Source organism: Zosterops lateralis (assembly GCF_965231275.1).
Source record: "Zosterops lateralis genome assembly, chromosome: 26".
NCBI classification, from domain to species: Eukaryota; Metazoa; Chordata; class Aves; order Passeriformes; family Zosteropidae; genus Zosterops; species Zosterops lateralis.
In genome coordinates this window covers 3,504,089-3,526,267 of record NC_139786.1, presented here as the reverse complement: position 1 = coordinate 3,526,267, position 22,179 = coordinate 3,504,089, and the positions used below count along the sequence as shown (strand labels likewise).

The window sequence follows — 22,179 nt, the reverse complement described above, 5'->3', positions numbered from 1 at the left end:
CAGGGAAAGGGGTGATTTCCAGGAAAGGGGTGATTCCAAGGGAAGGGGATGATCCCAGGGAAGAGGATGATTCCAAGGGAAGGAGGTGATTCCCAGGGGTGATTCCCAGGGAAGGGGGTGATTCCAAGGGAAGGAGGTGATTCCCAGGGGTGATTCCCAGGGAAAAGGGGTCATTCCCAGGGAAGGGGGTGATTCCAAGAGAAGGAGATGATTCCCAAGGATGGGGATGATTCCCAGGGGATGATTCCCAGGAAAGAGGATGATTCTCAAGGAAGGGGGTGATTCCCAGGGATGGGGATGATTCCCAGGGAAACAGATGCTCCCAGAAAAGGAGGTGATTCCCAGAGAAGGGGGTGACTCCCAGGGAAGAGGATGATTCCCAGGGAAGGTGATGCTCCCCAAAGCCACCACAGGACACCGGGAATGCCACGCTGCCCCCCAGGAGGAGCCTGGCACTGTGTACCCACATCACCACCCCAGAAAGAAAGAGCAGGGAGAAGAGGGGTGTTTGGTTGTGTTGTTCTTGTTATTATTAATTTCTTTTTTGTGTATTAGGTTTTTTTGTTTTGTTTTTTGTTTTTTCTTTTTGGCATGAATACCATCTGTTCACCTGAACTACGGACCTTCTGTCTCTAGAAATCTTTTGGTATCTTCCCATCTGGACGCAAACAAAAGGATGAGGAAAAGAAAAAGATGAAAAGCAGAATATCCTCCCCCCTCCCACCATCACCAGCAGCTCAGGGGCCAGATTTGGTCACCACAGGGATCCTCCAGGGCCAGCTTTGGTGACCCCCAGGTCCCCCGCAGGTGCCTGGCCGTGGGGATGTTGCCCCTTTGGTCCAGCAAGGCCCTGCCCCAGCTTTGGGGGCGGAATGGGAGGCACAGGGAGCCTTTCCCTGCAGTGAAAGGGGAGCAGTGGCCCCTGAGATGGCCAGCAGGATGGAGGGAGCTGTGTCCTCACTGCCAGCACTGCTGGGGCTGGTCAGCACTGCTGGGAGTGGTCAGTACTGATGGTCAGTACTAATGGTCAGCACTGCTGGGGCTGGTCAGCACTAATGGTCAGTACTGATGGGGGTGGTCAGTACTGATGGTCAGTACTGATGGTCAGCACTGCTGGGGATGGTCAAGCACTGACAGTCAGCACTCATGGTCAGCACTGCTGGCAGTGGTCAGTACTGATGGTCACCACTCCTGGGGGTGGTCAGCACTGACGGTCAGCACTGATGGTCAGCACTGCTGGCAGTGGTCAGTACTGATTGGGATGGTCAGCACTGATGGTCAGTACTGATGGTCACCACTGCTGGGGATGGTCAGCACTGGTGGGGAAAAGCAGCACTATTGGTCAGCACTGGTGGTCAGCACTGATGGTCATGGTCAGCACTGATGGTCAGGACTGCTGGGGATGGTCAGAACTGATGGTCAGCAGCCCCCCACCACTGGGGCTCAGGAGGGTAGTCAAGCTGTGAGTCCACCCTGCTGGCCAGGCAGAGGTGACAAGGGGACAGTGCCCCACCACCACTCCAGTCCGTGTCCATCCCAGCTCCGTGACAAACCCGCATCCAGCAGAGGATTCACCCCCATTTCTGCCGTTTCTTCCCCCAAATCCGGGTGGAGGGCAGGGCCCACCATCCCTCTGTAGTGCAAAACCCACCGGGGGACACAGAGGTGACAGTGGGGTCCTGCCACTGCCCCCCCAGGGCTCAGGCACCAGGGGGAAGAGGGGACAGAGGTGGCTTCCCTGCAGGAAGGAAGGAGGGACCATTCTGGACAGCAACAACCGACCTACCATCCTCATCCTCCAGTCACTAACCAAGGGAGGAGGGCAGGAAAAGTCCAGCTCTTGGGGTTTTTGCTTCTCGTGTCGTGGCGGGGCCAGTCCATCCCCCGGGGCAGTGGCAGCGTGAGGGACACGCCAGCAGCAACCAGGTTGGTGTCATTGTCATTGTTGTCCCAAGGAAAAAAAAACAAACAACCTTTTGCTTTGTGGAAGAAGTGCCTTGAAAGAACCAGGAGAACGCCGAGGTCACCTTGGGGAGGTGTGGGCGCTGCTGGGTCTCCGTCTGTCTCTCCGGGAGGGTGGGAAGGGTTTTCCCCCTCGCTGGGGGGAGGAGGAAGGAGTCCTTAGGACAAGTCTTCCACCGGCAGCTCCTCCTCCAGGTCCCTGTCGTCGGGGATCGTCACATTCTGGTTGGTGGTGGCCATCAGGGACACGGGCCTGCTGTCGTCCTCCGCCTCGGCTGGCTCCTCCTTCACGTGCACGGGGTGGCTGCGGGGAGGGGGAGCCTTCAGCCTCGGGGAGTGGCTCCCACCACCCAAAACCCCTCGAAATTTTTGGTCCAGAATGTCCCTGACCCTGGGAACAGGAGCCAAAACTCTCCCAGATCCAAGAACCCTCCTAGATCTGAGAATGGGAGCCAAAACCCCCACTGCCCAAGAGACAGGATCCCAACAAGCAGCTCCTGGTGGCTGTGGGGAGGGGGAGCCTTCAGCCTCGGGGAGTGGGTCCCACCACTCAAAACTCCTCCAAGTTTCTTGTCCAGAAGCCCCCTCTCCCTGGGGATGGGAGCAAAACCCTCCTTGTCCTGGGAACAGGAGGCAAAACCCTCCCAGATCTGAGAACAGGAGACAAAACCCCTGTCATCCCCTGCTCACAAGCAGCTCCTGGTTGCTGTGGGGAGGGGGAGCCTTCAGGCTAGGGGAGCTAATCCCACCACCTAAAACTCCTTGAATTATTTGTTCCAGAACCTCCCTCACCCTGGGGACAGGAGCCAAACCTCCCCATCACCCTGGGGACAGGAGACCTAACCCCCCCTTACCCTGGTGACAGTTGCCCAAAATCCCCATCACCCTGGTGACAGGAACCCAAAACACCCATCATCATCCTGGGGACAGGTGCCCAAAACCCCTGTCACCTTGGGAACAGGAGCCAAAACCGCTCATCACCCTGGGGACAGGAGCCCTAACCCCTCCTCACCCTGGTGACAGTTGCCCAAAATCCCCATCACCTTGGGGACAGGAGCCCAAAATCCTCCTCACTTTGGGGACAGGAGCCCTAACCTCTCTCACCCCAGTGACCAGAGTCAAAACCCCCTATCACCTTCAGGACAGGAGCCCAAACCTCCCATCATCCTGGTGACAGGAGCCCAAAACCCCCCTCACCCCAGTGCCAGGAGCCCACAGAGCTCCCAGTGCCCTCTGTGCCCCCTCCCTGAGCTCCCCGTGTCCCTGCCCTACAGGCTGACCTGTACTGCTGTGGGGACAGGCGGGGGCTGTTGCTGCCGTTGCTGTTGACCTGCTCCACGGTGCTGCTGACGTCGTCGTGGCCCACGTGCAGCATGGCACTGGCCGAGCTGGTGTTGATCATGGTGGGGCTGTTGAGCAGGGGGAAGCTGCTCTCTGCCAGCGCAGCCTGCGAGCACAGAGGGACATGGGATTTACGTTGGAAGGGCCCTAAATCCCATCTCATTCCATGGGAAGGGATGCCTTCCACTGTCTCAGGTTGTTCCAAGCCTGGCCTTGGACAGGGATAGAGCAGCCACAGCTTGTCTGGGATGCTGTGCCCACCCTCCTCTTCCATACATCAAACCTAAATTTCCCCTCTTTCACCTTGAACCCGTCCCACTTGTCCCTCATTTCCTGATGAGATGCAAGGCCCCAGTGGAGAGCAGGACTGTGGAGGATTTATTGTCCCTGTGTCCCTGCCAGGAACAGGGCTGTGTCCTTACCTGGTAACTTGCATTAAGTGCTCCGTAACCGAGTCCTGAAATCATATTTTTGACTAAGGTGGGACTCCTGCAGGGAGACAGAAAGCAGAGGGGATGCAGAGCTGAGCATTTCCAGCCTGGGGACAGCTCTGGGGCTGTGTCCCTGGGGGGGGAAGGAGCACCCACCCTGTCATCTTTGGTGGCCTTCGCTTTTGGTACTCGTGCTCGTCCACGGTCCACACGGCGCCCTTGACGTTCTCCACGCGCACGAAGCACTTGTGCAGGCTCAGGTTGTGGCGGACGGCGTTCTGTGGGGCACACAGCCATCCTCAGCCTCCTCTTCCTCGCCCACGCTCCTCCCTGCCCAGCCCCACAGCTCCTGGGGGTGTCCTGCCACCCCAAAGCCCCCCTGGGTGTTCCCATTGAGTTGTCACAACCCCAAATTGCACACAGGGCATGACCCTGTTTGGAGGAGCCTGGGCTGATGCTGAGGAAGGTGGGGACAGGGTGGGACAAGGGACACCAGCTCCACTGCAGCTCTGGTGATGCTCAGCAAAGGCAGCTCCTCTTTCCCTTTCTTTTTCTTCCCCCACCCCTCCCCTCCCGTTTTTGGTCCTTTCCCTCCCTTTCTTCTTTACATCGACCATCTTTACATTTCTAAATGTAAAATAAAGAGACACACACGTAGGCAGACAGCGCAGCCCCGAGAGATACCAGCTCCCTTTTCCCCTTCCAACTCCCTGCCATTTGCTACTGCCCCTATTTCATTACCAATTTTAATTTGCCTCTAATTAAATCCTGTGTATTTTTCCGACTCACTTGCTAATCCATGAGGGAGGCAGGAGGCTGGAGTGGAATCTCTCCGAGCTATAATTACAAAGGGCCTAATCACGCCGGGGCTCTGCCTTTGAATAAATTTCCTTGCATTAAGGTTCTCAGATTCTCTGCCTTGCAAATGAGAATGACCCCAATTTCAGGAAGTTGGCCTCGGAGGGTTTTTTTTTCTCTCCTTTTTTTTTTTTTTTATTTCGAGTCCTGATTCGTGATGAGAGACTAATTCGTTACGCTAAAACATTAACAGCAATTTAAAAGGTCGAACGGGGGCTGTATAAACAAAGGAGCCTGGCCAGCACAACAAGGCAAAAGGAGACACAAGGACTGAGCCCCCCCCACGCCACCAAGTGCCAGAGTGCCCAGAAACCCAGAAAATGGCACCAGCATCGCCCCTTTGGCTGGGGATTGGAGGAGAGAAACAAACAAAGATGGGCTCTTCTCTTGTCATCCATCCATTCATCCATCCATCTGTCCGTCCATCCGTCCGTCCATCCGTCCGTCCATCCGTCCTTCCTTCCATCCATTCACAGATTCATCCCTCCCTCCATCCTTCCACCCATCCTTCCATCCTCTATCCATCCCTCCATCCATCTATTCTCCATCCATCCACAGATCCATCCCTGCATCCATCCGTCCATCCATCCATCTATCTATCTATCTATCTATCTATCTATCTATCTATCTATCTATCTATCTATCTATCTATCATCCCTCCATCCTCATCCATTGATCCATCCTCCATCCATCCATCCCTCCATCCCTCCATCCATCCATCCATCCATGCCACGGTGCCAGTGTGACACGGTGACAAGCAGCAGGGACAGCCTTTGGCAGAGCCAGCCCTGGGGACACTTTGTGATCAGCTCCCAAGGTCCCTGTGGAGGGAGATCCAATCCAGGCCCAGTCAGTGCTGCTGGATGGGATTTTGGGGGAACCCCTGGGTCACAGCAGGACCCTGGTTCAGCTGACCCTGCCCCTCAGGGGACACTTGGTCCTGTGTCACTGTCACCCAAAGGGACACACTCCATTCGGGCCATGCCCTGGCACAGGGCCCGTGCCACCCCTTGGCCCCAAACTCTGCACTGGCATCACCCGGACAGGGGGTCGGGATGCAGAGACACATCCCAGGGACCTGGAATTCCAAGAGGGACCCCAGGGAACAGGACAAGCCCTTGTCCCCAACTCTGTCCTCACCCCAGGGCCGGGTCCTGTCACTGCCCCTGTCCCCTGTGAGCACACACAGGGTGTCCCTCCCTGGCCAGGCCGGGTCCTGCCCACTCTCCCTCATTCCATTTGTCCAAACAAAGCCCTGGCTGCAGGCAAAGGCAATTCCTCCCTGCCCACAGTGTCCACGTCCCCTCTTTGCCCTGGTGACATCCCCCTGCTCCCAGTCACCGGCAGGGATGAGCCTGGAAAAGCTCAGGTGGGGATAAAATAAATCCTGGCAGTGAGCAGGGACGTGCTCCTGCATCCCTGGAGCCCCATCCCTGTGGGATGCCCCATCCCTGTGCTGTCCCCAGGTCACAGAGGAGGTTCCCAGGCCAGATCCCCCAATTTGGGACCCCCCCCCCACAGCAGAGGGGACATGGTGTCCCCTGCCTCAGCCTGAGGTGGCTTTTGTGTTCCCAGCCAGTGTTTGCTCAGAGCCAGGCCCAGCTGCTCTGTTTGCTTCTCATCTCTCTCCTCTAATGATGTTTGCTCTGCACCCTCCACCCACTCCCTGGGCCCTGCTGGGGTCTCCCTGTGCTTTCCCCACCTTGGTCCCCACCATTCCTGTCCCATTCTGGGGGGAAGCTACAGGAAATGAGGGAAAAACCCCAGAAAAGTGGTTTTCAAGGAGAGGAAATTATTTTTTCCTGTATATCCTTCTCCTTCAGAAGCCTGGCCTTGGACACTGCAAGTTGTGAAGGGAATTATTCCACCCCCCTCCAGCTCTTTTTAATCCCCTGCCATCCCTTTTTGGTGGCAGAAGAGGAAAAAAAAAATAAAGAATAAAAAAAGGGAAGCAGAAAACTGAGGGATGCCCTCCTCCAACTCTGTCCTTGCTAACACAAGGCATGTGGAAACTGCAAAAAAAAAAAAAAAAAACCACTCCAAAATATTTATTCCTTTCAGCAATCAAAAGGCAGGAAAAAGGCATTTTCACCTGCCATATATCTCATTGCAGAGGGGGAAACTGAGGCTCTGGGAGCAGTGATGGCCACAGAGGGCTCTGCCCTATTGCTGCCACCCTGTCCCCAATCCAGGGTTTGCCAAAATTCCTGAAATCCACCCAAAAGTCTCCCATGGAGGCAAAGCCTGGATCTGCAGCAGCGACACACGGGGGCCCTGAGCTCCTGGAGAATGGATTCCTCCTCCTCCTCAAGCCTCTGCCAAAAGCTCCATCTCACTTGCACCTTGCTGATTTTAATTATTTTTATTTGAACTAGCAGGTTTTCCCCTCTGCCACTTCACTCCTCGCTGCCCCTGAGCAGGAGGGAGCTGAGCTGCCTTCTCTGTAAATACGTGCAGCAGGAAACAATAAATAAATAAATCTCCCCTGGTCCAGGCAAGAAGTGAATCACAGAACTGCTCCTTCTGCACCTCCCCTGCTCCTCTGAGATGGCTTTTCCCAGCTCTGATTTCTAAAAAAACAAAGGAGGAGCAGCCCCAGCACTCCTGTGCTGCCCCAAAATTCACTCCACCAGCCCAGGCTGGTGACAAAACCTCCTCAGTGACAAAAATTTTTGCCTGTGAGAGGGGTGGGGGGACATGGTGGGGACAGGCAGCTGCGTGTGGGGTGGCAGAGGGGTTGATTGTCCCTTTGTCACCCCCTCTCATCCCTCCCTGCAGATCAGGACCTGCATTTCCCAGCCACCACCAGCAGTGTCACCTGCCCCCAGGTTATCATTAACCTTATTTGCTATTCCCAGTCTCTCCTGCCTCTGCCCTTTTTCCCCACAGAAAATCCCTGGATTTTACCACACAGCCCTTTGCTGTATCCCACTGCAGGGATGATCCATCCCCACAGCCCAGCCAGGTGTTTTGGGGGGACAAAAAAAGGGGATTTGATCCTAAAATCAATTCCTGCACCGTTATAGAGCTGGGCAATGAACTGGTCCTTTAGCACAGGAGCATCTCCTGCAGCAGCCAGGCCTGGCTGGGATGGGGTGGGCCAGGATGGGATGGGGTGACCTCAGGGTGGGCTGGAGTGAGCCTGGGGTGAGCCTGGATAGGATGAAGAGAGCTCAAAGTGGGCTGGGGTAAGCCCGGGGTGGGCTGGAGTGAGCCCAAGGTGGGATGGGGTGAACCCAAGGTGGGATGGGATGAGCCTGGGGAGAGCCCAGGTGGGTTAAGGTGAGCCTGGGTGAAATAAGCTGAGCCCAGCTGGGCTGGGGTGAGCTCAGGATGGGATGGGGTGAAGTCTAGGGGGAATGGGGCAAACCAAGGTAGAATGGGGTAAGCCTGGGGTGGGCTGGAATGAGCCCAAGGTGGGGTGGTGTGAATCCAAAGTGGGATGGGGTGAGCCTGGGGTGGGCTGGGGTGAGCTCAGGGTGGGATGAGGTGAGCCCAGGTGGGCTGTGGTGAGCCCAGGGTGGGATGAAGTGAGCTGGGGTGAGCCCGGGGTGCCAGGCAGGGCAGCTCTCACCTTCCAGGTGGCCGTGTTCCTCCGGAAGTAGGCGAACATCCGCGTGAACCAGTTATAGATTTCATTCAACGTTAGCTGCCTGTCGGGGGTCTCCAGGATGGCCTGGAGAGGGGACAAGGCTGTCACTTGTAGGGTTTGACATCTGAGGGGCAGGGATGGGGTTCAGCAGGTGGGCTGGGGTCCTCAGGGAGAGATTTTGGGGCACAGAGAGCCTCTCACCTGCCGGATGAGCGAGGCGTACGTGAAGGGCGGCCGGACGTCGGCGTTTTTGTAAAACTCGTGATTCTGTGCAAGCTCTGCAGGGGGGGACAACAAATTTTGGGGGGATGGTTTGGAGTGAAGATCCCCCCACTCTGCCCCTCACCAGAACAGCTGAGCCCAACCCTGGAGCTCACCTGAAGAGATTGGGGTGCAGAACTTCTCCGAGTTCCTCCTGCGGATGGGCCCCACGTTGTGTAAAGTGGAAGAGCTGATGACGGAGGGGCCCTGCCGCAGGGGGGTGATGGGCGCCGTGGCCGAGGTGGGGGGATGAGGTAAACCGTCGGGAAACGTGTCCGAAGTGCTCTTGGAGAGGCTGGCACTGGAGACCAGGTTCAGCTGCACGGACAAGGCAGGGAGGGATGGAGTTGGGAGGAATGGGAGAGACCCGGGAATGGTGCTGGCGGCTCCCAAGCAGGAGGGGACGGGGTGGAAAGGGGGAATTTGGTGGGCTTGGAAAGGGTGGGGTGCAGGCAGGGGGTGGGGAGGCAACTGTGGGATGGGGGTGGACCCGTGGGATGGGGATGAACCTATGGGATGAACCCATAGGATGGGGATGAACCTGTGGGATGGAAATTAATCCATGGGATGAGGGTGAACCCATAGGATGGGGATGGACCTGTGGGATGGGGATGAACCCATAGCATGGGATTGAAACCATGGGATAGGAATTAACCCATAGGATGAACCCATGGGATGGGGATGAACCCGTGGGAAGGGAATTGACCCATGGGATGGGTGTGAACTGATGGGATGAACTCATAGGATGGGGATGCACCCATGGGATGAACCTGTGGGATGGGAATTAACCTATGGACTAGAGATGAACCCTTGGGATGGGGATGGACCAATGGGATGAACCCATGGGATGGGGATGGACCCATGGGATGGGAATTAACCCATGGGATGGGGCTGCACCCACTCCACATCAGAGCTGGTGGAGCAGCTGCATTTCCCTCCTGCTGGTGGCACAAGGGACCAGCTGTGCCAGAGGGTGGCCAGGGCACATCCATCCCATGGAGCCTCCCCAGGTGACCGTGCACGGGGCAGGGAGGGGACAGCAGCCGTCGGGGTGGGGACATAGAGGGCAGGAAGGGACTCACGCTTACAGGCTGGCTGAAAGGCTTTGGCTCTGAAGGTCTCATGTGAAGATGGGCCATCATTGCTTGGAGACGCTCGCTCTCCTTGGCCAGCTGGGGGAGGCAGGAGGGTCAGACAGTGCCAAAGCCACCACAGGGGTGCCACCAGCCCCCAAACCTGGTCTGGCCAGGCAGCAACCCCCAGAATGTCCCCCCAAGTGTCACCTCCTGCCTGATACTGCTCCCAAGACCCCCAATGGGGCTGTGGTCCTGTGGGGGCTGCTAAACCCACTCTGGGGGGGCACAGGGGCTGCTCCACTGCCCCACAGCGCCATTCCCAGAGTCACCGTCCCTGTCCCCTTTGCCCTCCTGCTGCTCCCCAGCAGCCCCCTGTCCGTCCGTCCATCCATCCGTCCGTCCGTCCGTCCGTCCATCCATGCATCCATCCATCCCCCCGGCATTCCCACATCGCTGTAATTGCTCCCGGCCCCTGCTCACTCCCCGCCGTGAGCACCAGGGTGAAATATTCACTCTGGCACCAGGAGAGATTTTGAGGCCGGCGGAGCCGATGGGATCTGACACCCCTCTGCCTTCCCGTCACCTTCCCTTTCCACCGGGACCCCTCAAGCTCGGGGTGGGGAGGGGTGTTCCCCACGCTCCAGCCGAGCCCCCACACCGAGCTGGATGAGGAGAGGGTTAAAAGCAGGAGGCAGAGCGGAGTTTGCAGCAAGTTTGGAGCTGGGCTCGGCTGCTCTGGTGCTGCCGGTGCTCATTAGAGCTGACAGCTCTCCCCCCGTGATGCAGCCGGCACAGCGGGAGCTCCGGCTCCAAACTTTCTAATTGGTGGCTCCGTGGCAGGTTCCTCTCTGCACACACAGCTCTGCTCTCGCCCTTCAGCTTTTTATTTTATTTTATTTTTTTTTTTATTCCCTCCTCCCCTTTTCCTTTCCCTTTCCCCTCTTTAAGCCCCAGTAATTGCTTTCAACCTCTGGTCCTCAGAGGATGCAGCCTCCACACCCACCCAGGTCTGGTTGTGTCCCCCCACCCCACAGCCCCTGTAAGGCCCCCAATTCTGGGTGGGGAGGGTCCCAAGGGTGCTGCACATTTGTCCTGCTGTCCCCTGTGGTGTCACACTGTCACACCCTGGGGGTGACCCCCCTGTCTCCCCAATCCCATTTTCCAACCCCTCCATTTCCTCCCCCTTTTCCCCTCCCCTCCCTTTCTCCATTAACCGAATTACAGAGAGCACTGGGGGCTCGGAGAGGCTGGGAAAAGCGCTATTTAAAGAACTGCCTTGCCAAAAATAGAGCCTCAAAGTCGGGCTCCCAGGACCACACTCAGCCACCAAAATAAGTGGCCTGGTTTCCAAACAGCCCCATGGCTCCCAGGGAGGTGGCACAGCCCATGTGGGGACAAACTCTGCTGGCAGCACCTGTGGCATCTCCTTTCACCCACATTTTGGGATGAGAGGGGAATTAGTTTGAGGACTTGCAGGATTCCTGTTTGGGGAGGGTGTTTAAAACGAGTCCCCAGGTGGGGACAGTTACAGTCCCCAACCCTGTCACCCTCTCCTGAGGGGAGCAGCCAAAGCACAGGGTGACAAAGAGGTGGCTTTTTGGGGCTGGGGTGAAACACCCACCTGTATCTCCAGCTGCTGTACCACTTGCATCTGGACTCGACACTGGGCCGTGCTCCGGTCGTCAAGTGCATGTTCTGTGTTGAGGTGTCTGGGGAGGAGAACACGCAGCCTTGGTTAGGCCTGGGCATGCCCAGAGCTCAGCCCCTCTGCTGGGGCCACACCTGGGATCAGCCCTGACCTGCAAAGTGCTCAGGGATGCTCTGGAACTGCTGCCCAAAGCGGGGTGAGCACGAGGGAAACTGAGGCACGGAGGTGACTGAGCAAACCAGGCTGTGCCAACACCCCAAGTCTGGGCTGGAGGGTGGCTGAGACACTCAGCCCCTCTGCTGGGGCCACACCTGGGATCAGTCCTGACCAGCAAATTGCTCAGGGATGCTCTGGAACCGCTGCCCCAAGTGGAGTAAGCATGAGGGAAACTGAGGCACGAAAGTGACTGAGCAAACCAGGCTGTGGCACCACCCCAAAGCCAGGCTGGAGGACACTCAGCCCTGCCCGAGGCAGCCCTGGGGTGTTTAGGAGCAGCCTCTGGCAGAGGGAAAGCCCGTGGATTTTCCTGGAGCAGGCTGCTGGCAGGAGGTGCCAGGAGGACCTGAGGAGCAGGTTCCCAGGACAAAGGCAGCGTCATGGGAGGTTGCCTTACACGCTCCAAGGAAAGCCCTGAGGGCAGAGGGTGGCATTTCCGGGCTGTTCCCCATCCTGCCACTGGTGTTTGTGAGGTGCTTTGTTTAGGAAGCACCAGGACCTTTGGCTCTCACCACCCTCCCTCCTCCTCAGGATGGGGAAGGGCTCCTGGTGACAGGACTGTTGTCACCTGCTGCAGAGCCAGGGACATCTTGGCATCACCTCACCCCCAAACCCAGCAAAGCACCAGCCTGGGGACGCAGCCAGCCCTGAGGATGTCACAAGGCCAGGCCATGTCCTCACTGGGGTGGGCACAGACTGGGGGGGCATCACTGGAGGAGGTTTGGAGGGGGATTCTGGGCAGTGTCACCCTTGGAACACGCTAAAAGGTGATGCTGGGGGGTCCCCATGTGCCAGATGTTCCCCAGGACTGAGGCTGAGACATCCCAGGAAAAGGCCTCAGGAGCCCTCCCCAGGCTGGCTCTGGATGTGGAGGACAGCAGGAGTCTCACCCTGCAAGAGCCTTCCAGCCCCAGCGTGCACAGACACGTCAGGGAACCCGGCCCTGCTGCCAAACCCAGCCTGGGCAAAGCCCCCGGAGCTCAGCCCTGCTCCTCTCCCTGCACGGCACAGCCCGGGCATGGCTGCTGCTCCAGGGGAATAAAATAACAGAATAAAAGCTACTGGAGCCAAACGGGGATGGAGCCATTTCCCACTGACCCTCACCCTCATCAACCACAGCTCCAAGGCCACGCTGCCCCCTCCCACCCCAGCACAGACCACCCGAGGTGCTGCACTGAGGGGCTGCTCACAGGAGGCTCCAAGCTGCTTGTTCCCAGCCTCCAGCTGGGCTTGGCCTTTGGGAGCTGCAGGTTTTCTGTCTGTCTGTCTGTCCCACACCCCAACACGTGCCCACATGGGCAGGGAGGGGACAGAAACCCTTCCCCAGAGCTGCTGGGAGGTTGCCCTTGTGCCCAGGGGGGCAGGAAGGTGGGACAGAGGGACTCTGGCTGGCACAGCCCTGGGCATTCCCTGCCAACTCCAGCTCCCAGCCTGGAGCTTGCTCATCTGCCCCGTGCCACTGGAACATGCCCTGCCAGGCAGGAGGAGATGCCTTATCCGGGTTCACCCCATGACTCAGAGGAAGGAGAGGACACAGGAGGCTGAATCATCCTCTCAACTCATCCCTGGGGGGCTGCCTTTGCACCTCCTCATCCTCCCGGGCCTCTTCCCTGGGAAAGAGTGGCTTGGCACAGTGCAAGGGATGTTCCCACCAGGCCTGAGAGCGTGGCAGAGGACAGAGGATGAGTTTGGAAAACCCCAAAACCCGCCCGCCAAGTGCGGTGCTCACCGAGCAGACAGCCCAGCCGGGGAGGCGGGGGAAGGAGCCCGCCAGCCCGTCAGCTCCTTCTGATGTCTTTGCTAAAAATCCTGGCTACAAAGAGATCTAATTGCAAATGAACTAATTAAGTAAACCTCTGACGAAGCGTGAAAACAATTTGTTTGACCCTGACGCTAGCAGAGGGCTCTCCGACAGCAGAGTTAATCAGTCAGCGCCGGAGCCCACAAGCGGTGTCAGCGGTGCCATCTGCCATCTGCTGCCTCCCCCCAGCAGGGCTGCCAGCCCCCCTCGCCTGCTGCTGCTGCCTGCCCGGGCTCTGGCCTCCTCCACATCAGTCACTCATCCAATGGTTTGCTTTGGAAGTGCTCATAAAGCTCATCCCATTCCTGCTTTGCCATGGAAGGGTCACCTTCTGCTCCAAGGCAGCCCAGCCTTGGACACTTCTCCGAGGATGGGACAACACCAGTGCAACCCCTGATGTGTTTTCTCCTTCTCTGTGTGGTCCTCCAGCTCTGGGTGCACATTTTGGGATGTCTGAACCAACTCTCAGGATGTTCCTGGGAGTGTGGTCACCCAACTTCGGGTACACATTTTGGGATGTTTGAAACAACTCCCAGGATGTTCCTGGGAGTGTGGTGACCCAGCTCCAGGTACACATTTTGGGATGTCTGAACCAACTCTCAGGATGTTCCTGGGAGTGTGGTCACCCAGCTCTGGGTGCACACTTTGTGTCTGAACCAACTCCCAGGATGTTTCTGGGTGTGTGGTCACCCAACTCTGGGTGCACATTTTGGGATGTCTGAAACAACTCTCAGGATGTTCACCTCCACCAGCTCCATTCTGTCCCAGCCTGAGACAGAAAAACCTCCCCCAAAAGGTGACACTTACTTGACAAACTGCCCCAAGTCCTCACAGAGGGTTTCGCAGCCAGGCCACTTGCACTCTCCGTGGCCGTAGAGCGGGTGGGAGCCGGGGGTCTCTTCGTGGGAAGAGCTGCACAAGAGGGAAAGGGGCCTTTAGATGGGGCAGCCAGGATGCTCCAGCATTCCCAGGCATGGGGACAGCCCTGGGGCACCCATGGGAGACCCCACAGTGACACCCCCTGTCCTCTGTGGGTGCAGCAAAACAGTGCCAGGCCTCTTTTATGGGATGGGCAGAAACCTCCCCACCCCTCCCAGCCCTGGGGGTGATGGATCCCGGCCCCTTCCACCTCTCCAGGAATAAAAACTCCAAGTGCCAGCTCTACCTGTCCCTTCTCGGCGTGTGCATGGTGCTCTGTCCATTGGGCAGAGGGTGATGGGAAATGGGAGGCGAGACCTTGGCGGCCGAAAACGAGGTAGAGTTGGAGGTGTTGGTGGTGAGGTCAAGACCTTCCTGCTTAATGCTGTCCTCGACGGGCTGGGTGGCCGTGACCTCCTTCCAGAGCTGCTGGAGGTCTGAGGGGCAAACAGCTGTAGCACAGGAGAGAGTGACCAGAGTCAGCAGGGACACGAGGCAGCACCCCAGGGCTTCCTCCCTGACTCCCCAAATCTCACCCAGCACTGGGAGAGCGTCACCTGGAGCTGGGCAAAGCAAGGGGAGGCTGCACGGCCCCGTTGGGAAACCCAAACCAAGGAACCTGCAGCACCCACAGAGCTGTTCCCAGGAGGGAGGAGAGTGTGGCCTCCCAAATCCTGGCACTCCTCTGCCAGAGGAAGAGGTGCCCCAAATCCTGACATTCCCCTGCCAGAGGAAGAGGTGCCCCAAATCCTGACATTCCCCTGCCAGAGGAAGAGGTGCCCTAAATCCTGACACTCCCTTGCCAGAGGAAGAGGTACCCCAAATCCTGGCATTCCCCTGCCAGAGGAAGAGGTTTCCCAAAATGCTGGCACTCCTCTGCAAGAGAAAGAGATATCTCCAATCCTGGCACCCCCCTGCCAGAGGAAGAGGTGCCCCAAATCCTGGCACCCCCCTGCCAGAGGAAGAGGCACCCCAACACTGCACCCTCTGCTGCAGGAACCCGCAGCCCAACCCCACACGGCTCCATCCACTGACACCACCACCCTCCAAACTTTGGGGGCACCACAAAACCCTCCCCACATCCCCTCCCCAGCCCCCCTCACCCCTCTCTGGCCACGCTCCATCCCAGGACCCCCCCAGGGCTGTGTCCCTTACCTTGGGGCAGGCTCTGCAGGGGCACCGTGCCCTGCCCCGGCGGGAGGCTCACCAGGCCCTGGCGCTGCAGGTTTAACAGGTGCTGCTGCTGGAGCTGCTGCATCTGCAGGAGCTGCTGCTGGAAGGCCAGCTGCTTGTTCCCCAACGGCTGCCGAGACAAAAGGAGGGACAAATCCCAGCTTTATTCCCGGCCTGGCGGGGCAGGAGGGGGTTGGAGGCCGCGGCGAGGGGCGCTGGCAGCCCGGGGTGGTGGCGGAGGGGACAGTGGGGACACCAGGCTGGGCTGTGCCTCCATCCCCACTGCGGGGCCTGCTCAGCTCCCGGCTCCGCCGGACGGAGCCTTTGATCTATCGGAAGAGGAGGGGAAGGAAAGGGAAAAGGGGATGGGAAAAATAAAGCGCTGGAAAGAAAGGGAAAGAGAGGAGCTGGGGGTTTGCTGGGAGCTGCGCCGGGGGGAGCCTGCAAAGCTCAGCTGGGGGGGGGTCCCACGAGGAGGTGTAAAAAAAAAGGGGGGGTCCCAGCAGGCAACAGGCACAGAAGCATCGTGTAAGGCAGAAAATAATCTCTCTTTGTCAAAAATTACCATTAAAAGCTCATTCTTAATGAGGGGATGAAACTGGTGCAGGGCAGGGGGTGCCCAGTGTCCCCAGCCCGGCCCCCCAAGTAGGTGACTGTCCCCCCAACCCCCCCAGAGCTGGCCAGGCTCTGACCGGCATCGCTGGCCCTAAACTAGTTAGGCAGGATGGGTCCCCGGGGAGGCGCCGAGAAATCCATGAGAATTAAGTGAAGGGGAGAGAATTCAATTAGGGCTGGGGACAGGCAGCTGCTAATCCGGGCCGGCCGGGAGAGGGGAGCTGCCCCGGGGCTGCCCGGCCTCATTAGTGGGGCAGGCGGCTCGGTGACCCCGTGAACCCCCCAAACCCCCCTGTTTGGGCAGACGGTGCCGGCGGGGAGCCGGGCTGGGGCACGTCCCCCCCTCACTGCACTCTGCAGCCACCCCCCAAAGGAGCCTTTCCGTGTTCGTGTTCCCACTGAGGAGCACAAGAGCTCTGCAGTCAGGACTGTCCTTGTTTTGTGAGCGTCATTGTGGGGATTCAGCCCCCCCCAGGCAATGGGAATTCCAGGGAACTGGTGATGCCTGAGGCTGCATCAACAGGGAACAGCAGACAGACTCTCTGTGGCAATCCCAGTCCATCACTGAGTTTGGTACAATTCTAGTTCACGACTGAGTTTGGGGCCACCCCAATCAATGACAGACTTTGGTACAATTCTAGTCCGTGACTGAGTTTGGGGCCACCCCAGTCAACGACAGAGTTTGGTACAATTCTAATCCATGACTGAGTTTGGGGCCACCCCAGTCCAGGATTGAGTTTGGGGTCAGCACCAGGGTCTCACTGGATGCAGGTGGATCCCTGTGGATGCTGTTGAGACTCAGCCTTGGCTCCAAACCCCCCTCTGGAATATCAGACATGACCATGAATCCTGTCTAGGCTACAGACGGGGTTTAATTCCAGTTTCTCAGCCTCAGAGAGCTGTGTGGACTCTCCCTGTCCTCTCCATCTCTTGGCCACAGCGGAATTGCCTCCCCAGAGTTGGATCTGGATCCTCCCTGGCTCTGTCTCATCCCTGCACCTCTGAGGGCTTAAAGATCAAGGCACAAATCAAAGCAATTCCTGCTCAGTGAAGAGAAATCCCTGACTCTGAGCCACGAGGGCTCCAGGCCACGGGATCAGCAGGATGGAGGGAAAAGGGCAGGACCAGGCTGCAGCCCCAGGGCTTTAACAGCGGCTCCTCTGTCCCCCAGGGTGTCCCCTCCTGGCGAGGGGCAGCTCTGCCACCGTGTGGGATGGACACACTTGGTTAGAAACAGCAGCTGGGATGGGAAGGGATGGGAAGGGATGGGATTCTCCTCCTCTTCCCGGCCCCACCACCGCCCTCCCCGAGGGCCCCGGGGCAAGCCCGAGCTCTGCTCCAACACAGCCTCATCCACGTCATTTCCAGGCTGTGCTGCTGGGAGTGGATGAGGTCAGGAGGATCCCTGGGCACGTTGCCTGCATCCCACAGCCCAGCCAGGCTCTCCTGAGCTGGCCTGGCCACATTCAGACCCCCTGAGCCCCCCTGGGCAGTCCTGACCCACATGTGGCTCTGGCAGGGATCCTGTTGAGGCTGGTGATGTGAAGGCTGAACCTGCATCTTCACGTGCCTCAAGTCCATGTCCCTGCAGCTTCCACAGAGCAGGGACAGGAGGAGCAGCCCCAGGAACACAAATCCAAGCCAAACCAAGGCCTGCTCCTGTGGGGGGAAGCCAATCTGCCACCCCCAGGGAACAGCTGTGGCACCACAGACCTCTACACCCCTGAGTGATGGCTGGAGGGATGCAGAGCCACCCACCAGCCCATGGGCTCCAAGCCCAGCTTTCCCTGGAGAAACCAGGCTGGGGAGAGCCTGGATTCCAGCCCCAGCTTTCCCAAAAACCCTCACACCCCGGTGATCCTCATGACCCGCAAAAGCCACTGCCAGAGGAGCTGGCTCTGTGTTGTGGCTGAACCCTTGCTTGGCTCCCCCAGCTCATTCCCAGCTCATTCTCAGCTCATTCCCAGCACATTCCTGGGCCATTCCAAGCCCATTCCCAGTACATTCCCGGGCCATTCCAAGCCCATTCCCAGCTCATTCCTGGGTCATTCCAAGCCCATTCCAAGCCCATTCCCAGGTTATTCCAAGCCCATTCCCAGCTCATTCCTGGGTCATTCCAAGCCCATTCCAAGCCCATTCCCAGGTTATTCCAAGCCCATTCCCAGCACATTCCAAGCCCATTCCCAGCCTATTCCCAGGCCATTCCCAGTACATTCCCGGGCCATTCCAAGCCCATTCCCAGCTCATTCCTGGGCCATTCCAAGCCCATTCCCAGCCCATTCCCGGCGTGGGGCTGGGGGTCTGCAGCCTCAGCCCGCCGTGCATTAGACGCAGCTGAGTGGGTGCAGCCACCGGGGCAGGAGGCGCCGTCACTTTGATTTATGAGCACATCAGGAGGAGTTTGCGCCGTGACACGCGGGACTGACAGCAGCACTTCATTAAGCTGACACCGGGGTTAGGCGCCAGCAGCCCCCCCTCCCCACCCTGCCTGCCTCAGGAGAGGGACAATCCCCACCCTCAGCAGCTTTGGGGACACACCGAGACCCTCCCAGGGGGTTTTGGGGTCTCTGCACCCCTTTGCTGCTTGGAGGAGCATCCTGGGGAGAGGAGGATGGGGGACATGAGGGTGAGAGGCTGCACCACAGCTCCTCTGTGTGTTTTCCCCACACTCAGGACTCTGCTGGAGGTTGTGGGGTGGCCCTCACTCTCCAGAACAGGAAAAATGCTCCAGGATGGGCTGGGATGTGCCACAGCTCAGCCCCATCCTGGTGGGATGAATGGATTCATGGATCTGCCCCTTCCTCATGGATTCATGGATCTGCCCCTTCCTCATGCCCCCAGCGTGGTGCAGCACCCATGGACACAGAACATCCCTCATCCCAGGATGCTGCTGACAGGTTCTTTCCACACATTCTCATCCTTTTGTCTGTCCTCCCCTTCTCTGGGGCACCCCCCAGCTGTGCTCCTCCTCGAGATTCTGCCTCTGCTCCCAGGGAGATCAGAGCTGCTCCCCCTGGAGATTCTGCCCCTGCTCCTCCCGGGGATTCTGCCCCTGTTCCCGGGGAGATCAGAGCTGATCCTCCCAGAGATTCTGCCCCTGCTCTGGCTCCATCCTGGTGCTGCCCCCACTTGTGGATCCCACTCCGAGCTGCTGACTCACGGCAGCGCAGAGAGGAGCCCTTGGAATCAGGCAGAGGGGAAGCAGAAGGTGCAGAGTTTACAAATCCTGCAGCAGGGCCGGAATTAAATCCGGCCATGGGTTTCCATGTAAGATCCAAGGGCAGCTCTGTGGAGGCATCCCAGACACTCCAGCTCTTCCCTGAGTTTCAGGGAAATCACAGCATCATCACCATTCCCAACAGGCAAACACCAACACAACAGGAACACCAACTACCCAAATTTCTGGGGTGAAACCAAAGCTGATCCAAGGATTTTGAGGACGGGAAACACTGACATCTCCTTGCTGGAACCCCCTCAGTGCTTTTCCCCAGCTGGAAAGCTGGACACACACCCCTCCAGCAGCATCCAATACCCCTTCCCCCCTCTGCTACACTCTTTTCTTGTTGGATAAATTTCCCATCTCCTCTGTACCATTTAATTAAAAGTTAACACGCGTTTTTTTAAAGTGGAGCCCGCTAAGCAAGCGCTTTGTTAGAGCTTAATTATATGCCTGCTCGGTGCTGCAAGAGAACATCGGCAGGGCCAGCAGGAAAAGTCCTTGAGGAAGCTCACATTTACACTTCCCCCATTTCCCCGGAGCACCAGCAGCTCCTGGAGATGGCTCTGATAACCCTGACCCTGTAAATTCACCCACATCCCACCCTGAGAGCCTGGCTGAGGCTGCTGCAGTGACCCTGAGCCACTGCAGACACCCTGGTCCCCTGGTGTCAACATGGCTTTGACAATGAGTCCCCCCCTGTGTCACCCCAACACACAGTCTGAGCTTAAAATCTTCTCTCTGTGCCAAAAAACTGAGTTTGAAGTGCTGGGTGTGCATTGGGGTGCTGGATTTTGGGAGGAGTGATGGGTACAAACAGGCCCTGCTTGCAGCAGGGATGTGGAGGGAGTGGCTCAGGAACGTGTCGCCGGTCACTGGGAGCCCATGGAAGGACACTCAGTGATGCCAGACATGATTTCTGCAAAAATGCACTGCAGAAAACCCCATGGTAAGCATTTTGGGAAGAGAGAGGGGCAAAAACTCCAAAGGAAAAGGAAGGGAGTGGTGCTGTCTGCTGGTTGGGCTCTGTCCCCAGCCTCTGTGTGACCAGCATGTCCCCAAAACACATCACAACCCCTTGGGGGGCATCACTGCCTCTTGTTGTGCCCAAGCTGAGCCTGGCTGGGCTCAGCCTTCTCTGATCCCACCGCGGGGGGATTTGGGGAGCCCTCACTCTGTGCTGGGGGCTGGGACCTGTCCCTGTCCCCAGTGGCCCCTCCAGTGCTGGTGCTTCACACCCCACACCTTGTGGATGCACCAGATCACAGAGAGGGAGGAAGAGGAGGGGGAAAAGGAGGAAGAACAACAACTCCCAGTGACTGGACTGGTCACTCTGGCACCTCCAAAGCAGGATGTCCCCCTGTCCCATCCCTGTGGGCTCCCTGGGCTGCTGGGGCTGCCCCACACTTTGTTTTGTGCTGGTCCCCAGCTCGGCTGGCCCGGCGCCCTCCAGGTGAGCTCACCTCTTTGGGTTGCTGCTTTCCGGCTTGCTGCTGGGTCAAGAGCTGCAGGTGAAGCTGCTCCTGCTGCTTCTTGTAGTATTCCTGCAGCTGGGAAGGGGAGAGAGGAACGGGATTAGCAGGAGAACCACCCTCTGCCCACCTCACCACCCTCTGCCCACCTCACCAACCTGTTCCCATCTCACCTCCCCATCCCAGCACCGAGGCTTTGCCACAGCCACAGCAGCTCCTGGCACTGTCCCCTGTGTCACCTGGTGCAGGGTGGGAGGGAAAGGACCCACCAGGGCAGTCAGGGCAGCAGAGGAACCCATTGCCAAGGGCTCTGGATCCTCACGGCCCTTGAACCCCCCCAAACACCACTCTGCTGTTTATTTTAATGCCAACCCACTGCCCCTTTAGAGAAAAGCAGGCTGGGGTGCTCTGGCACATCACAGAGCATTTCAGGGTGGTGAAACGCCAGTTTTGGCATGGTGAGACCCCAAAACACTCCTGACAAGTGCTGTGAGAGCCAGTGGGGTCTCTGCTGGGGAGGACCAGGAGCAGCCAAACCCCCGGCCCATGAGAGCTGAGGGTTCAGCCCTGCACTCCAAACAGCCCCTCAAATCAAAGCAGAGGCATTTGCTGGGCCATTAAAAGAGAGATAAACCCCCTGGATCCACAGGGAGCCACCAGAGAGTGTCCCAGTGTCCCCAGGGAGAACTGGAACCTGCCAGCCCAGCCACCAGCTCTCACCCCGGCCCCTAAATAAACTGTGTGTGATGAATTTGCTGCGTGCAGGGAGGGGGGGAAAGGCACTGGGAGGTCAGCGAGACCCTCCAACCCCCTCTCAGGGGCTCAGGAATGTCTCTGGGGCTGCCGGGAAGCCTTTTATCAGGCCGGGGCTGCAGCAGCCAGCGGCTGTTTGTGCCGGAGAACAGGTTTGGAGGGGCTGGGTGTTTACCCCCGAGCCAGCCCGAGCCAGGGCGCTGCAGAGTGGCCGGGCTGGGAGCAGGAACATTGGGTCAGGGGTGAGAGGTGTGATGTTTGGTTTGCTGCCGGTGGAGAATGTGAGCTATTCCGGCCTGGGTTGTTTAATTTGCAGTCAAACGTGTTTCTTTATCCGGCTCCAAAGAGGCTTGTGGAAGGACCCACCCAGGGTAGTGTTTACCCTTTGTTCTTTCCCTGGGGCCAACCTTGAATCCTTATCAGGCTGTTTGGAGTAAACAGGTACTGGAGGCAGGAGGAAGGGTGTGGAGGATGCTTGTGGGCTTTCTCCCTCTCTCCCTCCTTCCCGCCGGCGGGAGCTGTTTACCCAAGCAGACCTGTGTTGTTTTGGAGTGGAAATCTGCTTTTTTTTTTTCCCTTCTCCTCCCCATCTGACTAAAAATCTCTGGAAAAGTCGAGCAGGGCCATGAGAAACAAACCTCAGCTCTGGAGCTGGACACAGGACCTGCCCAAAGCCCAGCAGTGGACACAGGGGGTCTGCTCAGGGTAAGAACATCCACCCCGAGCCCAGCTTTTCCCAGGAGCTGGGGCAGCCCCAAATCAACCCTTGAGCAGGAATTTTGTGGATTTTGAGCCCCTGGCTGAGGGTGGCAGCACCAGCACTGTCAGCACCCGCAGCTCTTTTC

At 58.1% G+C, this 22,179-nt stretch overlaps 1 protein-coding gene across 1 annotated transcript in view; it reads right to left on the bottom strand.

The window, feature by feature from the left end:
• Positions 1–1,411: 1,411 nt before the first annotated feature.
• Positions 1,412–22,179, bottom strand: part of FOXP4 (forkhead box P4) — a 61,511-nt gene continuing 40,743 nt past the window's right edge. The window contains exons 5-17 of the mRNA XM_083878442.1: positions 20,573–20,659; positions 15,260–15,407; positions 14,352–14,556; positions 13,994–14,098; positions 11,143–11,230; positions 9,534–9,617; positions 8,562–8,763; positions 8,386–8,462; positions 8,167–8,268; positions 3,891–4,012; positions 3,726–3,792; positions 3,243–3,409; positions 1,412–2,266 (exon numbers count right to left, since the gene is read on the bottom strand). Coding sequence (XP_083734568.1) covers positions 2,122–2,266; positions 3,243–3,409; positions 3,726–3,792; positions 3,891–4,012; positions 8,167–8,268; positions 8,386–8,462; positions 8,562–8,763; positions 9,534–9,617; positions 11,143–11,230; positions 13,994–14,098; positions 14,352–14,556; positions 15,260–15,407; positions 20,573–20,659 — 1,599 coding nt within the window. The 3' untranslated portion in view covers positions 1,412–2,121. The remainder of the gene's footprint in view (positions 2,267–3,242; positions 3,410–3,725; positions 3,793–3,890; positions 4,013–8,166; positions 8,269–8,385; positions 8,463–8,561; positions 8,764–9,533; positions 9,618–11,142; positions 11,231–13,993; positions 14,099–14,351; positions 14,557–15,259; positions 15,408–20,572; positions 20,660–22,179) is intronic.